Source organism: Aythya marila (genome assembly GCF_965140915.1).
Source record: "Aythya marila genome assembly, chromosome: 1".
Lineage (NCBI taxonomy): Eukaryota > Metazoa > Chordata > Aves > Anseriformes > Anatidae > Aythya > Aythya marila.
Genome location: NC_139042.1, coordinates 194,374,564 through 194,395,936, shown reverse-complemented (window position 1 = coordinate 194,395,936; position 21,373 = coordinate 194,374,564). Strand labels below are relative to the sequence as shown.

At 34.1% G+C, this 21,373-nt stretch overlaps 1 protein-coding gene across 1 annotated transcript in view; it reads right to left on the bottom strand.

Annotated features, from left to right (window-relative positions):
* Positions 1–21,373, bottom strand: part of FBXL13 (F-box and leucine rich repeat protein 13) — a gene marked incomplete at both ends in the record, with an annotated part of 37,833 nt that overhangs the window by 15,793 nt on the left and 667 nt on the right. The window contains 6 exon segments of the mRNA XM_082752239.1: positions 7,177–7,303; positions 11,072–11,175; positions 11,179–11,255; positions 11,416–11,467; positions 11,469–11,525; positions 17,636–17,765. Of these exon segments, the coding sequence (XP_082608365.1) occupies positions 7,177–7,303; positions 11,072–11,175; positions 11,179–11,255; positions 11,416–11,467; positions 11,469–11,525; positions 17,636–17,765 (547 nt within the window).

The window sequence follows — 21,373 nt, the reverse complement described above, 5'->3', positions numbered from 1 at the left end:
ATATCATACTGACAAAATAAGCACATTTAAGTAGTGTCTGGAATCCAGATGTGGACACTGTAATGATAATACTGGGAGAGTGCGGCTGGAGTTCAAATTTTGAGAATTCCTGAAACCTCACAGGCTGAATAAAAACAGAAAATGGAACAATGAAAAAGATTTTCAATCCTAGCTGCTTATGAAAATAAATAAATTTGCATTTTTTTTCTCAGCAGACACAGTTATATGCTGACCATTACTTACACCATCTTCATGAAAATCTACAGATTTTAATTTTTTGTTGACCAAAATACTCCCATTCAAGAAAACAAATAATTGTCTACCTAATCCTCAAATGTGTTCATGTCAGAACAGGAATTCCTTACAGAAGAGACTCATAGTGTTAGGGTCAACCTTTATAACATAGTTTTTTCATCCATTTCTCTTTACTTAAAAATGATACAACTTTATGGTACTTGGTAATGAAATTATAACTGTTTTTTTTTTTTTTTTCTTTTCCTACCTGACAACTGACACTGCTATTACTTCAAAGCTAATCTATAATGATTTTATGTGACTATACTGACACTGTGTCACAATAAAATTATTTTTACAATAAAAATCAAAGTCTCCTTTAAGGTGTTTCATTAATAGCACCAGATTTGAGAAGGCAAAGACTAAAGACACAGTATACAAGGAATGTCATTAGGAACTGTCAATCACACATAGAAACTATGAAACTTTGATATTTCCAAAAACGAACCTCTTCAAACAAGTTCAATGCAGGAAGCCTAATCTATAAGAATTATTTAACTATTAGTTTTTATTTTAACTTATGTATAAAGTAGCCAACTATCACTACTTTTGTTAGAATTCCTGTCTTATGCAGTAGTATTCCCTGATAAACAACATCAGGGATTCCCATCTGGGATACTGACCTATTTCTGAGACTTATCTTCTATACTAATTCTCCAGACATTTTTAAAAGATATGTCGAGAACTATGATAGTATCATCAGAATTCCTGGGAACATACTAGCAAAACAGACACTACACAGCACACAGACTATGACACCTACTCTAAAGGTTTCCAAAACATCTTTAACATAAAGAAATCTTCCATGTATCTTGGATTAATTTTCAGTTGCCATAGTGAAAGGGAAGACTTTGTCTTGCATGTCTTGTATAGCATTTTTATTACTGTCTCCATTTAAAAAAAAAGAAAAAACAACTTTAAAAGAAGTATTTTATTCTTCCACAACAGCTGCTTTTTTCATGCAACTGAACTTTACAGTTTTGTTCTGTTTCAGTTAATTCATTATGTGAGGCCTACATACATTTGCAGATCATTTATTATTATTTCACCACAGTTTTTGTAGATAAGAAAATAAGAACCTACCATACCAGATGGTGAGGGTCTTCACTTGCTAGAGACAAAAGTCATCTGAGGCTGTGGCATACAAAACAAGAAAATCTTTATTATTTATATTTGCAAACTGCAACCCTATGCCTTTCAACTGCAGACTGCAATGAATGTATCATCTCTTACTAACATGTGCTACATTATTTTCAGCTTCTGAGATTTCCATTCACGCATCTCTTGGTAACCCTAAAGGTCAGCATCTGTAAAGTATCTATGTCTTTATGTTCCAGAGATACACAGATGTCTCTTCCTGTTCATACCCCAAATCAAACAGACTGACCTCAAAGTGACTCCAATCCTGGAAGACAGCTCTTCTTAAGAGGTAACTCCCACCTTCCATTTGTAAGTGATTTTAAAATGACTCAGGTCATCCACTAAAATGCTTAAATTTCTGCACACAGTAGCCACGGTCTACCAGTTTCATGCATCATACACTTAGTAGAAGATGAGAATGTAACCCATATCTTGCGGTATCATTTCCCTAATAATATATACGTGGTAGAACAATGTTCACTTTCAGATAGCAAACACCTTCCGGAAATTTTGTAAGTTCTTAAACAAATGTAGGTATATCATTTCCAATAGCTGAGCTAATATAAAGGTGGGTCAGACCTGCTTACCGGAACCGTAAAGATATTTTTTAATTGCAGTGCAGAAATCTCCCTGTAGGACTGTGTATAACATGTTCCATAAAACTTAATTTCTGTATCTAAACCCACTTGTGGCTAGACCAAATCAAAACTTATGAAATATGTTTCCTGACACTAAGTCCAGACAACAGGGCTTCCATTGTAGCAAAATATCCTGTAAAAGCACTGAGCCCAGTTTTCAGCTTTGCTGGGTACCTTTAATTCCTACTAATTTTTGTTGGGAGTCAAGGTGTTAGCACATCTGGCACTGATTGTAGTGACTCTCTGTGCTAGTGTTTTCTATTTCTACACAGAATTAAGTTCCTAAGTCTTCAGGCCAAATCCTCTTTCTCTATTCCCCCAAGAAAACCGGACTGCTAACATCTGAATCCGGAGCTTGCATGAATATGTTAACATGTCCTTCTCCCTGCTTGGGGATGTGTTTTGTCACTTCCTTTCCTTTGTAAATCAAATGCAGCTAATTCATTTTCAGTCTATTGCTGCTTATAGATATCAGCCCTGGTAATATTTTTTCTCTTAATCTTTGCAAGGTTCTTCCCAGTCCTAGTGGTCTAATTTTTTAACAGACCAAGATGTAAAGACAGGCTATAGATTCAAGACATGATAAATCCAGAATCCCACTGGAAAAAAAAAAAAAAAAAAACAACAAAAAAACCTTCTACAACTGTGTAAAGCCGAAATGATTTTTCCCCATGATCTGTTTAGAATCTTCTTATTAAAATATCAGTAGATATTTATGTTGCAGCCTGGCCTTCAGGACCAGCCAGGATCTGAAAATCATTAGTACAAACACATAAGAAAAGAAAGCAGAACTAATTGTTTATATATTCCCCTCAACTTTAAAGAACAATTTTGCATAGGCAGCATACAAAGAATTTGTGACTGATATCTTGACTTGGTGCCACACACGATTCTTGCAGGCATACCAGTCAGAGGAGAGACTGGCACCTTAGGTTCATTGCAAGAGAGACTTCATGCATAACAGCCATTGAGGAAGAACCTGTGACAGAAAACTCCTTCTGACACTTCATATTTCCTTTTAATCTTTGATTTTAGAAGTGTACCAGAGTTCTTTCTATTTTAAAATTGTTTTACCCATTTTTTTTTTAATATATTTCAGGCTATTTTTCTTTCTCTCCTTATTACACTGCATGTAACCTACCACTGATACTAAGTTTCCCTGTCAGAGCATATGCTGGTTTGGTTGCTGGATGGTATACATATGTATATCGCTGGAGTCACCTTTAACAATTCCTTTTTTATTCCTTGATAGGCTTTTCCTGACTGTCTAAATCCTGTTTGGCTTAAGCCATTTTCCTCAAATGTCCCAATACTTCTAAATTTAATGTGTTGGGTTTTTTTGTTTTGTTTTGTTTTTTGTCCCAAGTAGATGGGTGGTCCAGGCCGTGTGCATTAGCAGGTTGTGTCAGATTGAGGAGGAACGCTACACAGCTGTACACTTTCAGACTCTCAGACTTGGAGCAAAGCTGCAGAGCTGTATCATATAGAACATCAGAGAAGGTTTAAGACATTTTATTAAAAATATGGAGAGCATGAGAACAAATCTTATAACTAAAACTGCTTCTCTAATTCATGGAAGAATTTCCACTGAGTCACTGGAACTCCTTTTATAAGACAACTAGGTTTGGGCCCTAAATGCCAGTGTTTCCAACTCAGTAATAGGAGTATAAACACTTTGCATATATGGTAAATAATGTAAATATAAATAATTCAATATCTACAATATCTAAAATGATTTGTGATTACTGTATCATCTATGAATTAATGGAAATGTTTACAATACACACAATTTGAAACTGAGAAACCTATGGTCCCTATTCCAGGGTGTTTAGGAGAGCAAAAGGTGAAGGAAAACAATGAGAGATGGAAAAAAGAAGCATTCCCAAAGACTTTAAAGGCATTTTTTTTCCAAGGAACTATACATTTTTGCATTGTCATTGTGTTGTTTGGTGTCAGTTTATTTATTTTTTGATCTGTAACTAAGATTGCAAATCATTTACTTGCTAAGTTTCTCTTTTAACTTGTTCATAACTCTAAGAAACTCATTTCTAGTATTTCTAGTACAAGAATGACAAAAACAGAACAACTGTCCTTCCCACTATTAAAAAAAAAAAAAAAAAAAAAAAAAGTTTATTGAGACTTAGAAATATGTTATTACAAAAAAATCAATTTTGAATAAAGAAATAATTTCAGTAATGTAAAAAGATGAATAGAACTGAGAATTGTATATAGACTGTATATGTATTCACATGTTATTGTTTTACTGATATTCTTTAAGGGAAAACCCATATGGAAGGATGATGGCTTATGCTTGTTTGAAGTGTTTATTACCTGCATATCAGGAGGACATGAGAAACATAATGCTAATTTTGACATCCTGCCAAGAGAAAACAAGAAGTAAACAAGATGGGGTTTCACTTTTTTAAAGAAGAGTAGCTATGATAAGGCAATACTTCAGGAACTGCTCAGCAATGCTCAGGAAACTGGCCCTAAAAACAGCTGAAAAAGATGCAAATCAGATGCTTCCTTTCTAGCATCATAATGAACACTAAGCCTTGTAAAAGAAATAAAGGTTTTCTTTAAAGTGTTTTCTTTCCTTTGAAGAGAGCACACTAAAATAACAGTGAATACATTAATACTTTAAATGGAATTGTGTTTTATTTTACTAAATGTTTAATATTTTATATGAATATAGATTATATGTTATATGATATTATATTGAATCAAAGCCCTAGTGAGAAAAGGAGAGCAAAGTCTTTGGGATGCCACCAGTCCTTCATATTCATGAAGGTGTCATACTCTTCATAGGTTGATACTTGCTTTCATTAATGAATGGACTTTGACTTGGCAAGACATTTAAGCATACATACAAACTTAAGCATGTGATGAAATTACTTGCTCTATCCTAGGTTCTGTTTAGAAGTTTGCCTGGATCTTGTTTCTGTATGCATTACTCTCTGAGCATGACTTCCTACACCATACTGAAATCTGAATACATGCAGTGATTATTCTTATTCATTTTCCAGTCTTTCTATTGACTTAGTTTCAGGACAACTATAGTAAATTTCTACGAACATGAGAGAAATTATCAGTATATTTATTATTAGCACTATGTTTTATCATTACTTTGAGTCTACAAAGAGTCTACGGTGTTTTCCTGTACTAACAAGTTCTCTTGTCAGGTACATTTCTAAGGGTCAATATATTTCTTCCAAATGCAAAAAATTCCCTGAATGAAAGACAGGCTTCAACGGGGACATTTCTCTTATTGGCACCAGAGAAACTACAGAAGAGGAAGGCAACAGCAACAGAAGAAAATAAACTCCACTTTGATTAAGATCTTAAATGAGGCAGTTACAAATCTATCAGAAAATCTGACTACTGTATTTTTTCTCCCCTATCCTCCCCCTAAGTATATATCATCCTTATTACAGTAAATTCTGCTCTATGAAGATGGGCAGAATGATTTTGCCATCATCTGAAAAACTAAAAGGAATCATCTCTTGTGTAATGCAGATCAATGCTGCATATTCTACACATTTCACAAACCTAGACACCAAAACAAGAGATCTGCTGTGCAGGCTACAAGAAAGAATATGAACCTTACAATTCTCTTTATTAGCATACAAATAGTAGCTTTTTACAAAGCAGATTGCAAGATCTTTTTTTCATCAAATCATGTTTTAAGATTACAAGATCTATTTAAGATTTAATGTTTTAAATGTTTATATGTTATAACATTAGAAAATACATGAGTGTCATACACTTAAAGAAAGCGAATGGTGAAAACCATACCAGTTTCCTAGCTTGTACTAGCATTCAGATCAGAAATTACAGGAATGATAAATGGTCAATTTCCGAGTGAGTTTGTCTGTTTTGTGGGAAGGAAGAAACGGAATGTCTTAAAAATGCAGTGTAAGCAGAACAGCTTGGATTAGTGCCAAGGACAAGGGTTGTACTATGTGAAAATTAGAATAAGAAGCAATACAGCACGTTAGAAGACTAATTGTGACAAGCAAAGAGAAAGAAAACATTTATGTTGAAACACTGTGGGACTGTAATTCTAGGAATCATAAATTTCATTGAGATATAATATTGTGATATTTAAAATAACAACATTAAATTAAATTGTCATGGATTTCCCATCCCTCTTTATTTGACTTAATATTTTATTTTATTTTATTTTATTTTATTTTATTTTATTTTATTTTATTTTATTTTATTTTATTTTATTTTATTATTTTATTTTTAAGTCTCCATAAAGAATACAAGTATTTTAATTACTTTTGCACAAACTCTGTGATAGAACAAAGCAATAAGGTTCTTGGTCAGAATTCTTCTTGAACAGCAGTTGAGTGAATATTCTTTATAGCAACAGTTTTCATCATGACATTTCTCTTAGATTTCTGTGTTCAGTGAAGAGTCTGCCCTAAAAGTAAAAGTAACAGCAGAACTGGCTCTAAACCCTACCCATGAGGCAAGACCTGCCAAGAACATCTTATGTGGAGGCCTGTTATGTTTAACCTGGCTCCTGCACTTGCTATGTTGCTTTCCAGAGTCTTAGCAACTTGACAGTTTGAAGATACCTTGTTAGTAATTCCTTCACTAGCAATTATTTTCTGGACCACAGTGTAGTTCTGTGACTCTGTTAGAGCTAGTGTTTTTCACCATAAATCTATTTAAAGGAAAATGTAATTTTTACAAATTCAATATTTGAAAATACCAGTTTTTCATTTTTCATCAGGCCTAATTATCTTGGAGAAAAAAAAAAATAAAAAATCTGCTTAACATTTTTTACAGTTCAGTTTCAGAGACACCCAATCTCCTCTTTTCATCAGTTTCAGTTTCTCTTTCAAATCTGAGACCTGTCCAGTGTGAGAATTAACTTTTATTGGGTAGTGCCTATATATTGCCAAATATTGTATTACACAATTCTAAAATATGTTTTAATGATATTGCAACTCCACTGCTTCTTATCCACACAGATTAAATGAATGGATTTTATTTTTTTCTGAAAGCTTAAATAGATAGCAAACAGATTGTTTATTATTTAATTATATACATAATATATGTATACATATATGTAATTACTACATATATATACCATATCTGAGATGTTGATTGCAGAGACATCAATGGACATCAGTGATGATATATTTCCCAAAGCTTCAATTCCAGCATCAGTAATATTTTCAGAATGACATAGATTAAGGTAGGTCAGTTGATGATATCTAAATTAAATAATAATGTTAGAAAATAAATAAATAAATAAATAAATAAATAAGAAATGTTGGCTTTTCACTTCTGTTACAGAAATGTAGTATAACAAGAATATTTTTCTCATAACCCTTGCCAAGTTGTTTTTCAGGGGACCTATGAAAATAAACTCTCCATACCCATGATTATATCAGACTTTTGATATATGGCTTATGTAGGCACTTCCAGAGACTACACTCATAATGTTTTGCATTCCAAAGGTTTCAAACCATGAACAGCAATCAAATTAAATGAAAATATGGAAATCAAGGAGCTATATTATAAATTCATATATATATTAATGAATTTGATGCTTGACTTTTCCCCATCTCCAAGTCTCTCATGTCTTGCACAAGAACAACAAAGTTCACTGCAACTACAGAATTCAGTACTCTATGGCTGTACCCACACCCACTTACAACAATGCATATAATAGTGCAAAGCAAATGTGGGCATTGCTAAGATCTGCAGTTCAGCACTCATGGAGCATACAATCATGAATGTATTTTACCTCCTAAGTAAGCACAGTACGTAGTGTGTTCTTATAAGCAAAACGGAAGACCTAAGAAATGATTGCAAACAATGATTGCATCTACGCTCAGAGCCCTAGGGGTAACACTCCATCAATAAAACAGAGAAGGCATTCCCTAACTTACCAGCAAGCATGCTATAACTGTTTACATCTAATATTATGAAAGTGTAACAAGGGGCCTGCTGAGAAATCTAGTAATGAGTGGAAAGACTGACTCTGATCTTCTCTTGAGCTTTAAAAATTGTATTATGATTGCCAATACCAATACTCCTTCTGTGGAATGGGGAATGAAGAGGTTTAGCAATGGAGTGCTTTTTGTTTGTGCAGGCATGAGTATTTAGTGAGTTTTCAAAAATGTGACCTAAATGTAGTTTTGTCACTGACACCAACCACTTAAGTACTTTTTTTCCCCCTAGAATTAAGACTCTCAGGTTTCCATATATTGATGATTTCCCCTTTGTTTAAATGGCTGTACACCTCCATCACTGATTTTAAAAAAGAAATGTAGGCAATATTCATAGAACGTATTTTTCCTGTTCTACGCAATTCAACATTTAATTTAAATTCAGCAGTCTATATTGTAGATAAACAGAAACAAACACTGATTTTTTTAAATACCTTTTTAAGCCCCCAAAATGTTAGAATAATTAATGGCATGATTAGAAGATGTTACTCTTTGTAGCTAAAAACCAGAACTTTCCGAGAAAAAGTCTATCGGAGATCATGAGAGCTTCCATCAGTTCTGTCTCTCAGATATGAAAGCATCTCAAAAGACAGAGCTTGGAAAAGATATCAAGGTATCAAAACCTGTTTAAACATTTCAGAGTAATATTTGTTATTGATATAATATTTGGTATTAAGGTATTAATATCTTTATTGATTTAAGTAAAGAAAATTATTTAAAAGAGAAATGATCTTCCAGCACAGAAGCAAAATACAGGGGTAGTACATATATATGTATGTAGTGGCTATTCTGTATATATGTGCACTGACTGAAGAGTTAACTACAACTATTTCTTGAATTATTTCACTTAACCAATTGCATGTCACACACACAACTCTCTAACCCATAATATACTAAAAGGTTATTAAGATTAGGTAAATGGAAAACCTTTCAGTCAACCTGAGAGGCTTGGAGTGTTGACTACAACTTGGGTAAGTGTTCGATACAGCTCATATCTTTGACACATTTAACATTACTTGTTCAATTAGCTTTCCAATACGTCCACAATATTTCAGAGAATCACAGATTATCCTGAGTTGGAAGAGACCCACAAGGATCATTGAGTCCAACTCCTGCATCCCCAAAGGACCACCCAAAAATCAGACCATGTGTCTGAGAGTGTTGTCCAAACACTTCTTGAACCGTGGCACACTCAGTTCCTGCTAAAGTTCAAGATTTCTTCTGTGTTACCTGATGGACAAACAAGCAATCCCAGATTTCTCTAGGACAAAATCATATTTTGGCTTGTACATTTTGTTGCAGAACAAACTGCAAATCCCAAAGTCTTAAAAAAAAAAAATAAATAAATAAATCATAGGTAAGAATAGTACTGCTGAGATAATTGTGCAGTGAACACATACTAAGTTTCTCCAGTCCAGTTGATGAACCATATAAAAACACAGATCACACACTGCTTCCCTTGGATTATCATACATGAAGATAACAAACATAAATGGGGAAAATATGGCAAGGGTGTGAATCACCACATTGCCTGTGTCAACTTTTAGCCAACTTTTTACTCATATCTCTTGTTTCTTAATTTTAATAATCATGACCAGTTTCGTTTCTTTCTTCATTTTTCATATGTAGTTAAACACTTCCTATAATTGTAAGCATTCTGATTTGCTCTTTCTGCCCCATTTCTGAAAAAAAAAAAAATCCATATGACTAAAGTTAGAAAAAGTTAGACTTTTAGAATAAGATAAAATGTCAATAAAAAAGGAAACTGAAATTGGTTCTTAAGATCCTGTTACCACTATGGTGCTTCCCTTGATTTCTGTCATAAATTCCTAAATGTTTCTAATTCAGAGTTAATTTTTATATGAAAATACTCTCCAAATAAGGGGAAAAAATAAATAAACAAATAAATAAAATTAAGAGTTCCCCTTTGGTAGTTTCATTTTTCTTTTCTTAAGAAAACTCTTTACAAAGTTTTGATTTGTTACAATCTATAACTTTGGTAATGCTGAAAATTTTATAAATGTCTGCAGAAGTAAAACAAAATACAGAGCTTTACAATAGCTTTATAATTGCTTTAAATGTTTTGTTAATGTAATACAACAATTCTTTAGCATTAGAGGTAGTAGACACATGTACAAACACACTCACAGCCCAAGAAACCATCTGGCCAACAGACTGGAAAATCCAGCCTTCTAAATGTTAATCCAGAAAATTCAGGCAGCTGTCCCATCTGCACAACTGAATTACCAACATGATGTCATGGCATTACTCTCCAGCACTTCTCAGTGCATCTATGCACGCAATGTTATCAGATTTTTACACAGCATCAGCAAGCACAAAAAGTACTTAGATACATACTAAAGCAGAATCCCTAAAACCTAACATGATGTCAGAAATGTTATGAGAAGCAGCAGTTCTGGCTTCTTGGTATTATTTTATATGTACTTTGATTTTGAAATACATGTAGATTTTGCCTTCCCTTTTCCCACCCACCCCTGACACCATTACCATGCCACAAAATTGGGAACAAGAATGCAACTTTGGAAGCTCTTCCTTTGCTCTTTTTTCTACTGATGCATGACACATCTGAAATGGAAAACAGTCTTCACACCAAATACATCCTTCCTCTACAACGTAACATGCTATGTTGTCTTTGTAATTGTAAAAAAAAGAAAAAAAAAAAAAAGTATTCAGAGAAGTAAATAATTGCTGAATTTTAAGACAGCTCTTGTTCTTGCATTGTCTTTGGTTATCATTTTCATCTTCTTTGAAGCCCTATTCCAGCATTGAAATACGCCATAACTTTTAAGCAATATTACTTCTACTGTTGATTATTTTGTTTGAACTGGAGTAATAATGAATGTTTTTTTGAAAACATGGTACAGGAAAAAAGAACTACTTGTATATATTTTTTTAAATGTTAATATATATGTATTAATATGGCAAGAATGTATTTTTAGAAAGATATGCTAATAGGACTTATGATGAGCATAATTAACTTTACTAAATTCTTTTAGAATGTTTTACAGAAAATTGGGTGTGATATAGTACCATAAGCAGTCTGCTACACTCAGGACATGAATACACTTCAGCTGTGAAATCATGTTAAGACCAACATCTTTCATCTGGCATCAGGCAATATGAATAAGCCTGATGTATGGGCAGCATTTACTTATCAGCTTGAAACTCAAATCAGTAATTTGGCCATTTCCTGTTGAAAATATATAAAGATGTAAGTTACACATCTGACATACATTAGGGGCATACATCCAAATGCCTACTAAAATCAGTTAACAGATTTTTACTGGTTCCAAATGATGTAGATGAATTTTCAAAATCATTCTAATAATTTTATGAAATATTATACTAACCTTCAATCCTGACCTTAATGAGTTTACATTCAGAAGGGCTTGGATCAGAAAAAAGTTGGATCAGAAAGATGTGGAGAGTCAAGAAACACAACAGACATTATCTGTTGACATTTTTAAACCAGAGACTTTGAAGGGAAAATGGTGAAATAAAATATTCATATACCTATGCTGTCATATAACAAAGGATCAGCAAACAGTCTGCATACAGTACTGAATGTTGCAATTTTGAATAGTTATAACCCATTCTAACAGTAACTTCTAAACTGTGAGCACTATATAAATAACTGAAATTCTCCATATATTTATTATCTCTGGGCTGCTCAGTCTTGGGCATACAAAGTAGCTTCTTTAACATGTAAATCCTGTGTAAAGGAGAGGAAAATTTTCCCCTTAGCCACGTGTTCTACAGATGTCATGGATACGAACCACAAGAGAAAAGGTTGTCCTTGATATTCACATATAGTGATCTCACTATTTCCCAGAGTATTGAAATTGGGAGGATATCCCAGCAGTAATAAAAGGATGTGGCAAAACAGACTGTCAGTGCTAGTTAACATTAAAATGTCAAGCAATGCTACTCTACTGTAGAAGTTGAACGTGTTTTGCATGAAGAGTTACGACACAAATAGCAATCTTGTGAAGCTCAGCCTCCAGCCTTGTACTACACGAGTCATTCACTTGGAAAACATACACAAAAGAACAGTCTGGCATGTACAATTAGGTACCAAGTAAGGCCTATGGGGACAAGTATCCAAAAGGAGGAAACTTCAAAGATGAAGTGTACTGGGAGGGACTCCAACTCCTGCAGAAGCATGATTTGCCAAGTCACGGGGAGCAGCAGTGTAAAGCACTGGGTTTGCTTAGGGTCTATGTGTTGTCTGACAGCAGACACCTTTAGCAGACAGGAGATAGTCACAGAAAAGAAAGCCAGAAGCTAAGCAGTAGCTACTGGTCACACTACAGTATGGTGGCATTGCACTAGAAAATGCTTCTGGTTCTTGCACTTGCAACCTCTACCTTCTGTAGTACATTTGACTGCTCCCCACAACTACTTCTCAGTGGAAACAAGGGTCAAACCTGCTTTCCTTCCACTCTAACATTGAGCAAGGAATTTAATGCACTGGGTTTCCATCTTCTTTTGTTTACACAAGCTTAACATTTTGGTTCTTTTTGTGTCTGAGGTTTGGTGTGTTTTGTTTTGTTTTAATTATTTTATGATTATTATTTTTCTCCTTAACTATCTGACTCTTTAAGTTACAGTTAAGGCAGACTGCCTTTTCTTTTCTGGCAGAATGCCCCATCTTTTAACTTACAGCCAGGTTGTCTTGCTCTTCATGTTTTCTCAGGCTTGAAGCATTTGTGCAGGTCTCATGTCCACACAGGTGGAATACAGTGTGACTCATGACACAAGTGACACCCTTACTACTGTGGATGTAAGTGGAGCATCAATGTTTTTTCTACAGTGGTCTGTAACATCCTGCAGGCAACACACGGCAAAACAAATCCCATCAACTACCCTCTGTCAGCTGCTTGTATTCAAGGAAGGTCTGTCACGGAGCAGCTGCTCTGAAAACTGCTATATTTCAAGAAATAGCTGAAGAAAGTAGGAGAGCAGCACTTTAGGGGTGGAGGGGGCAGTCCAGTGCAGGGGCAAGATATGACTTCTAAACAGACTGTCAGATAATAGAAAAATGGTCTTAAGTGATGTAAGAACCTGGTCTATTAATGACTCTTAGCTGTCAAAGCAGACAGGGAAATAAAATAATCTGAGAAGAGTCTATTTCCGACAAGTAATCCTGGAGTTTGAATTCCCAGTTCTCAAATGTACAGGGTTACAAGAGAAGTCAGGTCCTGCAGTGGTCAGACATGGGCCTCATATCAGGATAGTAGTAATCTTGCACGAAGGTCTCCGGCTATGAATTGACCATCAGAGGCCACAGTAAAATGAAATATGGTCCTAGAAGAAATATTGAGGAAACAAGCCAAAGCTTCAAAAGATCATAAGAGCAAGTTTCTCAATGATAAGAACAAGAAGGCAACCAGAGGACTACACAGCCAAGAATTATTAGGCAGCAATATGCTGTTTCTTAAAAGATCTGAAGCTTAAAAGATCTGAAGTGGTGTGTTGTGTCAATACCTTCTCTTAAATGCATAAAGGAGCGAAAAGCATGTGTATGTTTTTTATGGATATCAGAAAAGGTTTCTCTTGTGAGGTACTCTAATTGTTATACAAACAAATTAAGGTAATTTTCCTTCAGTAAGGTGCCTATAGTTAAGTGGAATTCCTGTTCTGAAAAGGATAAACAACATCTAGCAGGTAATCAGATCAAACTCAACAATGTTTAAGGACAGAAGTAGCACATCTGTTTCTGAAATTCAGTAAAGATTGCAAAATGTGAACTGTAGTCTAAAGGATTTTTAATCTTTTTGTCTGGAAAAACACTGTTTGCTTAACATAGCAATTTGATACCACAAATAGCAGCAATTTAGTGTTTTCCTCTATGCAAGCCAAAAACAATTATACTGAAGCAGATAATAATACCCTTGTACAGATCGTTTCAAATTTTTTCACTTAAACTGTTTTTTAACTTAAAGCTGGATAACGGATCTCATGCATTCAGATAAGATTCAGTTAAGTTAGTCAACATTTAGATGCTGTTGCAATATCATAGGTATTTGCCTTATTTTCATTTATTCCAATAAAAATAACATCTTAATGTTGAATTTCTTTACTAAAGGCCTTGTTGATTATCTATGAAACTTAAGACACTGTTGGAGATAAGGTGTAGGAATACAAAATTTCATGCACATTTGAGCGAAACAATAAAAAGTTTCGGTGTTGTTGACTGTTACAGTGTTGTTGACAATAAAAAGTGAAACAACTTGGAGTTTCAGTGTTGTTGGAATGCTCACCAGAGTATCACCATTAGGACACATATGGAATTTAATACTGTATTCTTTTCTTTGGATAAATAAAATTCCTCTTTAACCTCTTTCTTCAAATGAACTATGAGGGAGGATGTTTTGAAGGTTATTATAAGATGCTATAAAATTTTGCAAAACAAACTTTTCCTGCATGACTCAGTAAGATAGTTTTATACATTTTTTTTATGTGTTAGAACAGAAGTCAATGCAATGATCCAATATAAAACATAAATCCCTATCTGTGAGGAGCTCTCAGTCTGATACGTAAATGACTGGTTTATTGTTCTTTTCCTAACTGTATGTTAATATGCTGACATCTAAAATGAAACTATACCAAAACAAACACGGAGCAAACCACAAGTAAAGATCTGTCCCCACAGATTTAAAAAATGTAGTGAAATGATTAAATGTTTGTAAGAATGTCAAAATCCATTTAATCTTTTTATATAGTTTCTTAATTACAAAGAATAGGAAAACATAATTTTGATTCAGTTTTTGGCTTATTTCTTATCACATACAGTACTGCTTTAAATTCTTTCTTTCTCCCCCTGAACAAATTGTTTCTGTGGAATCCACCCTTCAAGAGAGAACACTCTGCAGCACAGAAGTGATTTTTAAGAAACATTTTTCTGTGATTCCAGTATTGTCAAACAACACATTGTCAATGCAGAAACTAGAAAATAAGTGTTCCACATTGTGGAAGTACTCTTGTGGTCTGCTAGGGACTATAATTTTTTTTTTTTTCAAATTTGCCAAGGATGATAAAATAAATTGTGACATACTTTCAGATGTTTGGCTTATTGCACTGATGGCTTGCCTCCACATGTTATTTTTCTTTTAGTATTCCACTGTCCAAAAAAGCATATGTTAACATACTCCTGAACTATCACCTTTTTAAATTACAGAATAGCGCATGTGTACCTTATCCTACCGTTACACAAGTTTGTAGTCAAGAAAGATAAACAATGAGTCTTCTTTGATAATTAACACAGCTCAGATTTTCTTCTCAAGTACTGGTCCCTCTTCCTGCTTGATATGTCTGAAGATGCCAGAAGTTGACAGTAGCTGCCAGAATGAGAATTCTCCCAAGTCAGAGCAGGAGGAACTCAGATGGTGAAAACTGGTGAAGCCTATATGTCTGCCAACAGCTTCTCTGACATCCCCACAAGCACTGCAACACTTCAAGAAATGAACAGGTCAAATTTATTTTTCCCCAGTGCCTTGTGATCTCTTAGCCAGCTGTTGTTAACTTCAGCAATTGATAGGCTGCTCTAAAATATTTTGGGCCAGAATAGTTCATCTGGAAATCAGTAAGCCATAGACCTTGGCATCAAGAAAAAGGTCAATTTCTTTGAAAATCTTCATCTTTCTAATTTAACTGGAAACACCTCTCACCAAACTTTTCTAGTTGTATAATCTCAATGTAAATGACATGCAATTCCTATATATTCTTTATTTTTTTCAGTTTTGTTGTCTTAATAGCAGAAAATATTCCATCTCTATCATTAAGCTTCAGAAGCAGGACAAACAAATTGGGATTTTTGGTACTTTGAGATTGTCGATGATGTCCTAGGACACCTTTTGAAGAGGACACAAGGAAATCTCTACTTTTCATAAGAATAACATGAAACTATTCAACAAAACTAGAAGATGTGTGCTTGATTTCCACTCTTCTGCCCACCTAGGCTTTAACAAGTTTTTTTAATGCTTGTATTCAAGTTGCTGCCTGTAAAACCATTAGCATAATCACCCATAATCATCCATTTTACAGATGGGCTTTCTAAATAGATGTTCAAGATCTATAGCAGTAATAAGAACTCATATAAAAAGAACTATAATGTTAAAATGAAGGGAAAAAACAAAATAAACAAACAAACAAACAAAAAAAACAGGCTTCTACAGAATATGTATTCTGGTCTATAGAATACTCTTTAACATCATTTATATGCTTATACTATAGTATCACAACATTTTTCTAACTCTGAAATGTTAACCATACATACAGTAGTTCCCTTTGGTTTAATTCATCCAGTGAGGGAAAAAAAAAATAAATCTGTCCTATTAAAATGCTTTCTGCAACACTGATGCAATTTGACGCTTCTCTTGGTTTTAACTGTTTACTTAAGTGCTCAGTTATGATCATTAAACACTGTTCCAGAATCAGAGGGAAACCCAAAATGGAGGAAGCTGTGGAATGCCTTTCAGAGCTCTCAAATACACTGGTAAGCAAATCCACTTCATTCCACTGGAAAGGGGAAGACCGTGGTTTTCCTAGTTTGATGATGATCACTCACTCTTCTCTGACAGTAGTTAGATCATGCTTTCTAGAGGCAGATCCTTACACTTCATGATTACACTTCTTAAACAAGCGGAAATTTTGCTTTTTCAAATAAATAACCAATTACTGGTATTTTGAAGAGGTAGATAGTTCTTAGCTCTAACCTCAGCCCTCATTTCAAATTTCATGTTATCACTGTGCAATACTTCCCATATTCTCAGCGTGATTGTCAGAAACAAGAGACAGACACTCAGAGCAAGAAGAGTAAGAACAAGACTTGTTATATCTGCTTTCATCCTTGGTTCTGGAAAGTTTTTGTGAAATGGGAAGCTAAACCATTACTCCAGTACCCTCATTTCTTTATCATTTTGCATGTATTTTTTGGTTTGGAGAATCCTCTCAGTGTATGCAGGGATATACATAGGAGTCTTTATTAACACACTGCAAACTTTTACTACATTACAGTTTAGTATTACATATACTTTTGTAGCACATTTCAAGATATAAAATACACTTTAAAAAAAAAAAAAAGCACTATTTTTAGTTATGGACACTACTTCAATCTATATTTTAAATCATTATAAAATAACAAGGGAAGTTCACTTTTGAATTAATTTCCTTTTCAGGAACTCGAGTGAAATTTTATATTTTTCCAATGCACAGTGTCTTTTATTTCTTGATACCTTAGCAAAAACTGCATTTCCAAACCTCCTGATTTAAAATCCTAACTAATCATAACATAGAATTAGTCTATTTATGGCTACAAAAAGCAAGCCTTGTTCTCATTATGCAGTAAGTACTAGCTGTTTGTGGATCTGACACTTTGTTGGACGTGATCCAAACCTATAGTGCTATTATTCCTCAGTAAAATTTAAACAGCTGTAGTCATGTAATTCAAAACCCTGGAAGCCTGCTGCAGTGCTTGTTCTGCTTCAGTATACCATGAATGCAGGATGCAGCCAGTCATATAAAGGATTCTCTCCTTCACAGAATGAAAGAAAGACGTGAACAACAAACCTGAATGCAACCTGAAAGGTCCAAACAGATGAGCTTGTGACATCCTCTTCCAGAGCCCAGGTACTGTAAACCTTTGTCTGTGATTTTTTTGCAGGGAGCTAAACTCAGATACTGCAAACTGGGAAAGCTCCTTTTCAAAATTAAAAGAGTGAGAGAGAGTGCAGCTTATTACAAGAATATGTTACAGAATGAAAAGAATATAAAATACTATAGCTAAAATATTCTGGAAATTACTGTAGGAAAAGCTGTTATACATTAAATAGAATTTGCTTCTTGCTGAGGTTTGAAAGTTTCTTTTGTTTTTCTGCTGCACTTTTTCCTCTGCTCCATGAATTGCATATTAGTGGGGAATAGCACTATCATACAGCATATTTCACTGTATCAAAACAATATCATTTTAAAGTTATCTCAACTGCAAAACCATCCTTTTTTAATTAACTGCAATTTTTGTGTGCATATTTTGAAAATGAATAGACTTCACAGTGTAAGCTTGGTGGACTCTTTGCCATTGATTTTACAAGCAGTGCCTGGTGGAAATGAAAACCAGAGCTCTATCAAAGGACGTTAACAACACAAATGTACACTTAGAGCTTCTCTGCTCATATAATTATTTAGAAGAGTACTATTAAAAGAATCTGAAAAGTTGAAAGAGATACCAAAGTGAATTAAGTGCCTATATCTCATATTTTTCAATGTTTTCTAAAGTTTTAATCAGTTATTTTGAAAAATATTTCATTATACTAAATGTTAGCTAAAAGAAAGCAAACTGTATAAACGGAAAATGTTAATCTACAGCACGCTGTAAAAGCTAAGAATCTATACTCAGAATATATTCAAGTTTCCATCTGTAGACTTGGTTTGTAGCATGCTGAAAACTATTTATTTTACTGAACTAAATTTCTAACTGGAATAAATAACTATTGCCACAAGCACCACAAATGAAAACATACAGAAAATCAGAGCCTAGAATTAGGACCCACTGCTCTGGTAGACATTTAGTCTATATTTGCAGTTCTGCAAGTCAGCAAAAAGTCATTTTGAAGAAGGACAGGAACACCCACTGAGGAACTGACTACTTAAGGAGTGGCATAAATTTTCAGAACTGACTTTATACTTTCAATATAGAGTGGGGAAACATGCTGTCTTGAACTGAACAGGGAAAAAAAAAAGAAGGAGAGAGAGAGAGGAAGCTGGTAGACAATGTTATCTGTAAAAAAGGATAATACAAAAATATTACATGAAATGTAAGATTACATTTTATGAAAAAAAAAAGAAAACAAGACAGAAAAAAAAAAAAAAAACAGAATATGAGGTCATGCATGTGTGTTTTTTTACTAAATAGAAACATTTATTTCACATTAAGTACAGAAATATAAGTGTGCTTCTTGAGAGAAGCATGTCTTTTTGCATTGTAGTGACATATGTCACAGAGTTGAGTGGAGAAAATCAAACTCTGAGAGGGTACACTTCCAAACACATCTAGGAAAACAGATAATAAAATAGTAGAATTTTATTAACTCTGGCAGTTTAAAAACTTTTAAAACTATATGTTACCACAAGGTTGCACAACTTAAGGTACAGAGAAGCCTTTCTTATTGCATTTTGAATGCTGTTCAAAACTTTCTAGTACTCTTGAAGAGACACTGATTTTCCTTGCAGGTCATATGACCCATTTTTATGACCTGAGACTTTTAATACATGACTTCTTCTGCCATTTTTAAAGTGACAGGTTTCTTAGAACTTAAGTTTGAGCAAGTAGACTTGTTTTAAAATAAATCCTTGTTTTGTGTTACAGCTGAATTCTTCAGGAATTGTGTCATATCGGCTCTTTTGATTAATTTGGCATTAGCAGTCTCAGGATCATTCTTTTAAATGCAATCTGATAAAATCACCTTCTCACACATTCCAAATAGACGATATTCATGTCTACCATATGCAGAAGAACTTTTCAGAAGGAAACTGTACCTGATGATTCATGTTGTTTAATACAGAGGTTATTTTTTTTTGTGTGGAAACATAGGAGAGAATCAAAAATGGAGTGCTTTCACCACTTTCAGACTACACTTGTTCATTGTTCTAATAATGGATATATTTGATATACAATAGCAAACTTCACGTACAATACTACAAAATACAATACTGCCACCTTTAAGAACTTTGTACTAGTTACCTTATTAAACAGGACCTATGGTGAGATGTGTTTTTTGACATGGCACATGAATTGTTTATGAAGTGTGTCTGCTATGTAAGTCTTCACAGGGCAGCGAATTTTTTAACTTCCTTGTAATCTCAGAAACAGTGATCTTTCATTTTTACCCCAAAATTGTCAATAGAAAGACTAGTATCTTATACTTTTATACCAGGAACATAACGTGTGGCTGGAAAAGCTTACTATTACTGAGGTACATGTTAATTGCAAAATATATACCAGTATTTTACCAGAGAAGAAATTTCCTTTTTATTTCAAATATTTTATCACATTGAAAGCTTCATCTACTCTGGAGAATGCTTCCTTGCTGAAATGTGATTTACATATCAAATGAAATACATGGATCTGACTTTTGGTGGTAACAGAATACTTAGGTAACCAGAATAACATAGGCTAGGATTACATATAGAACAGCTGTTCCAAACATCAGTAAAACTATGTGATAATTTAGAAAGACAAAATATTAACCAACATGGAGAAAATACAGATTATGATGAGAATAAAACTGATGAAGAGGAGACTGGCAGGACTAGAGACACTCAACAGAAAACTTTGTTGAAGCATATGTTAGTAATCTGAGAATACTGCATTATAGACTGAGAGGAACAAAAATATATTATGCAAATACAAAAGAAAAACAGATTTCTGGACTTCATGGACTTTGAAAGGAGAACATTAGTTTTCCTCATGGGAAAGAGAAAAAATCTTCAGCTATCTTCAAAATCTATACACTGCTTTGTGGAGGCCATTATCCTGGGTCAACAAGCTTCTTTTCCTTTATGGCAGGCTTTAATGCAGCAAGCAATCTTTAACCAACCAAGCAATCTTTCAGCCTCATAGAGGAATATATCTAAGCAGGAAAGGCAGAACTCTGTAACCAATCATCCAAATAAGATTTTAGAACATTTTTTTTTTCTCCCAGCTGGCACACAAGTACTTATCTCACACAATACACTTATCAACAATCCTTTCTAGCAAAAATCCATTTTTATGACCATACCTTCATACAAACTTTTTACACCATCAATAGTAACTGGACATGCCATAGAAATTTTTTGACTAGCATGCTCTCTTTAAAGTTTCTGTAGAACTCTGTGAAATATATAGAGTAGGCTGGCATATATTGTTAATTAAACTAGTATTAGAGGATGGGTGTATTAGCATTACATTGTGGTAGGTATCTGCTGCAGACTGCTTGATCAAGAAAGCAGATGGAACCATCTTTGGACAGCTGGAAGAAGCCTTACTCATGAGAGACTTAAACCCCTCTGAAACTTTCTGGGAGAACAACATGTCTGGTTGCAAACAATCTAAACACTTCTGCAGTGTGTTGAAGACAATTTCTTGATCCAGATGACTGATGAGCAGTCCAGAGATGATGTTCTGCTGCACTGACTTCACAAATAAAAAGTTAAAAAATGGTCCAGGATGTGAAGAACTGGAGTGGTCTTGGTTACTACAACCATGAAAAAGAGGAGCTTAAAATCCTGAGAGAAGACAGCAAGACAAATTGTGAGAGAAAGCCTAAG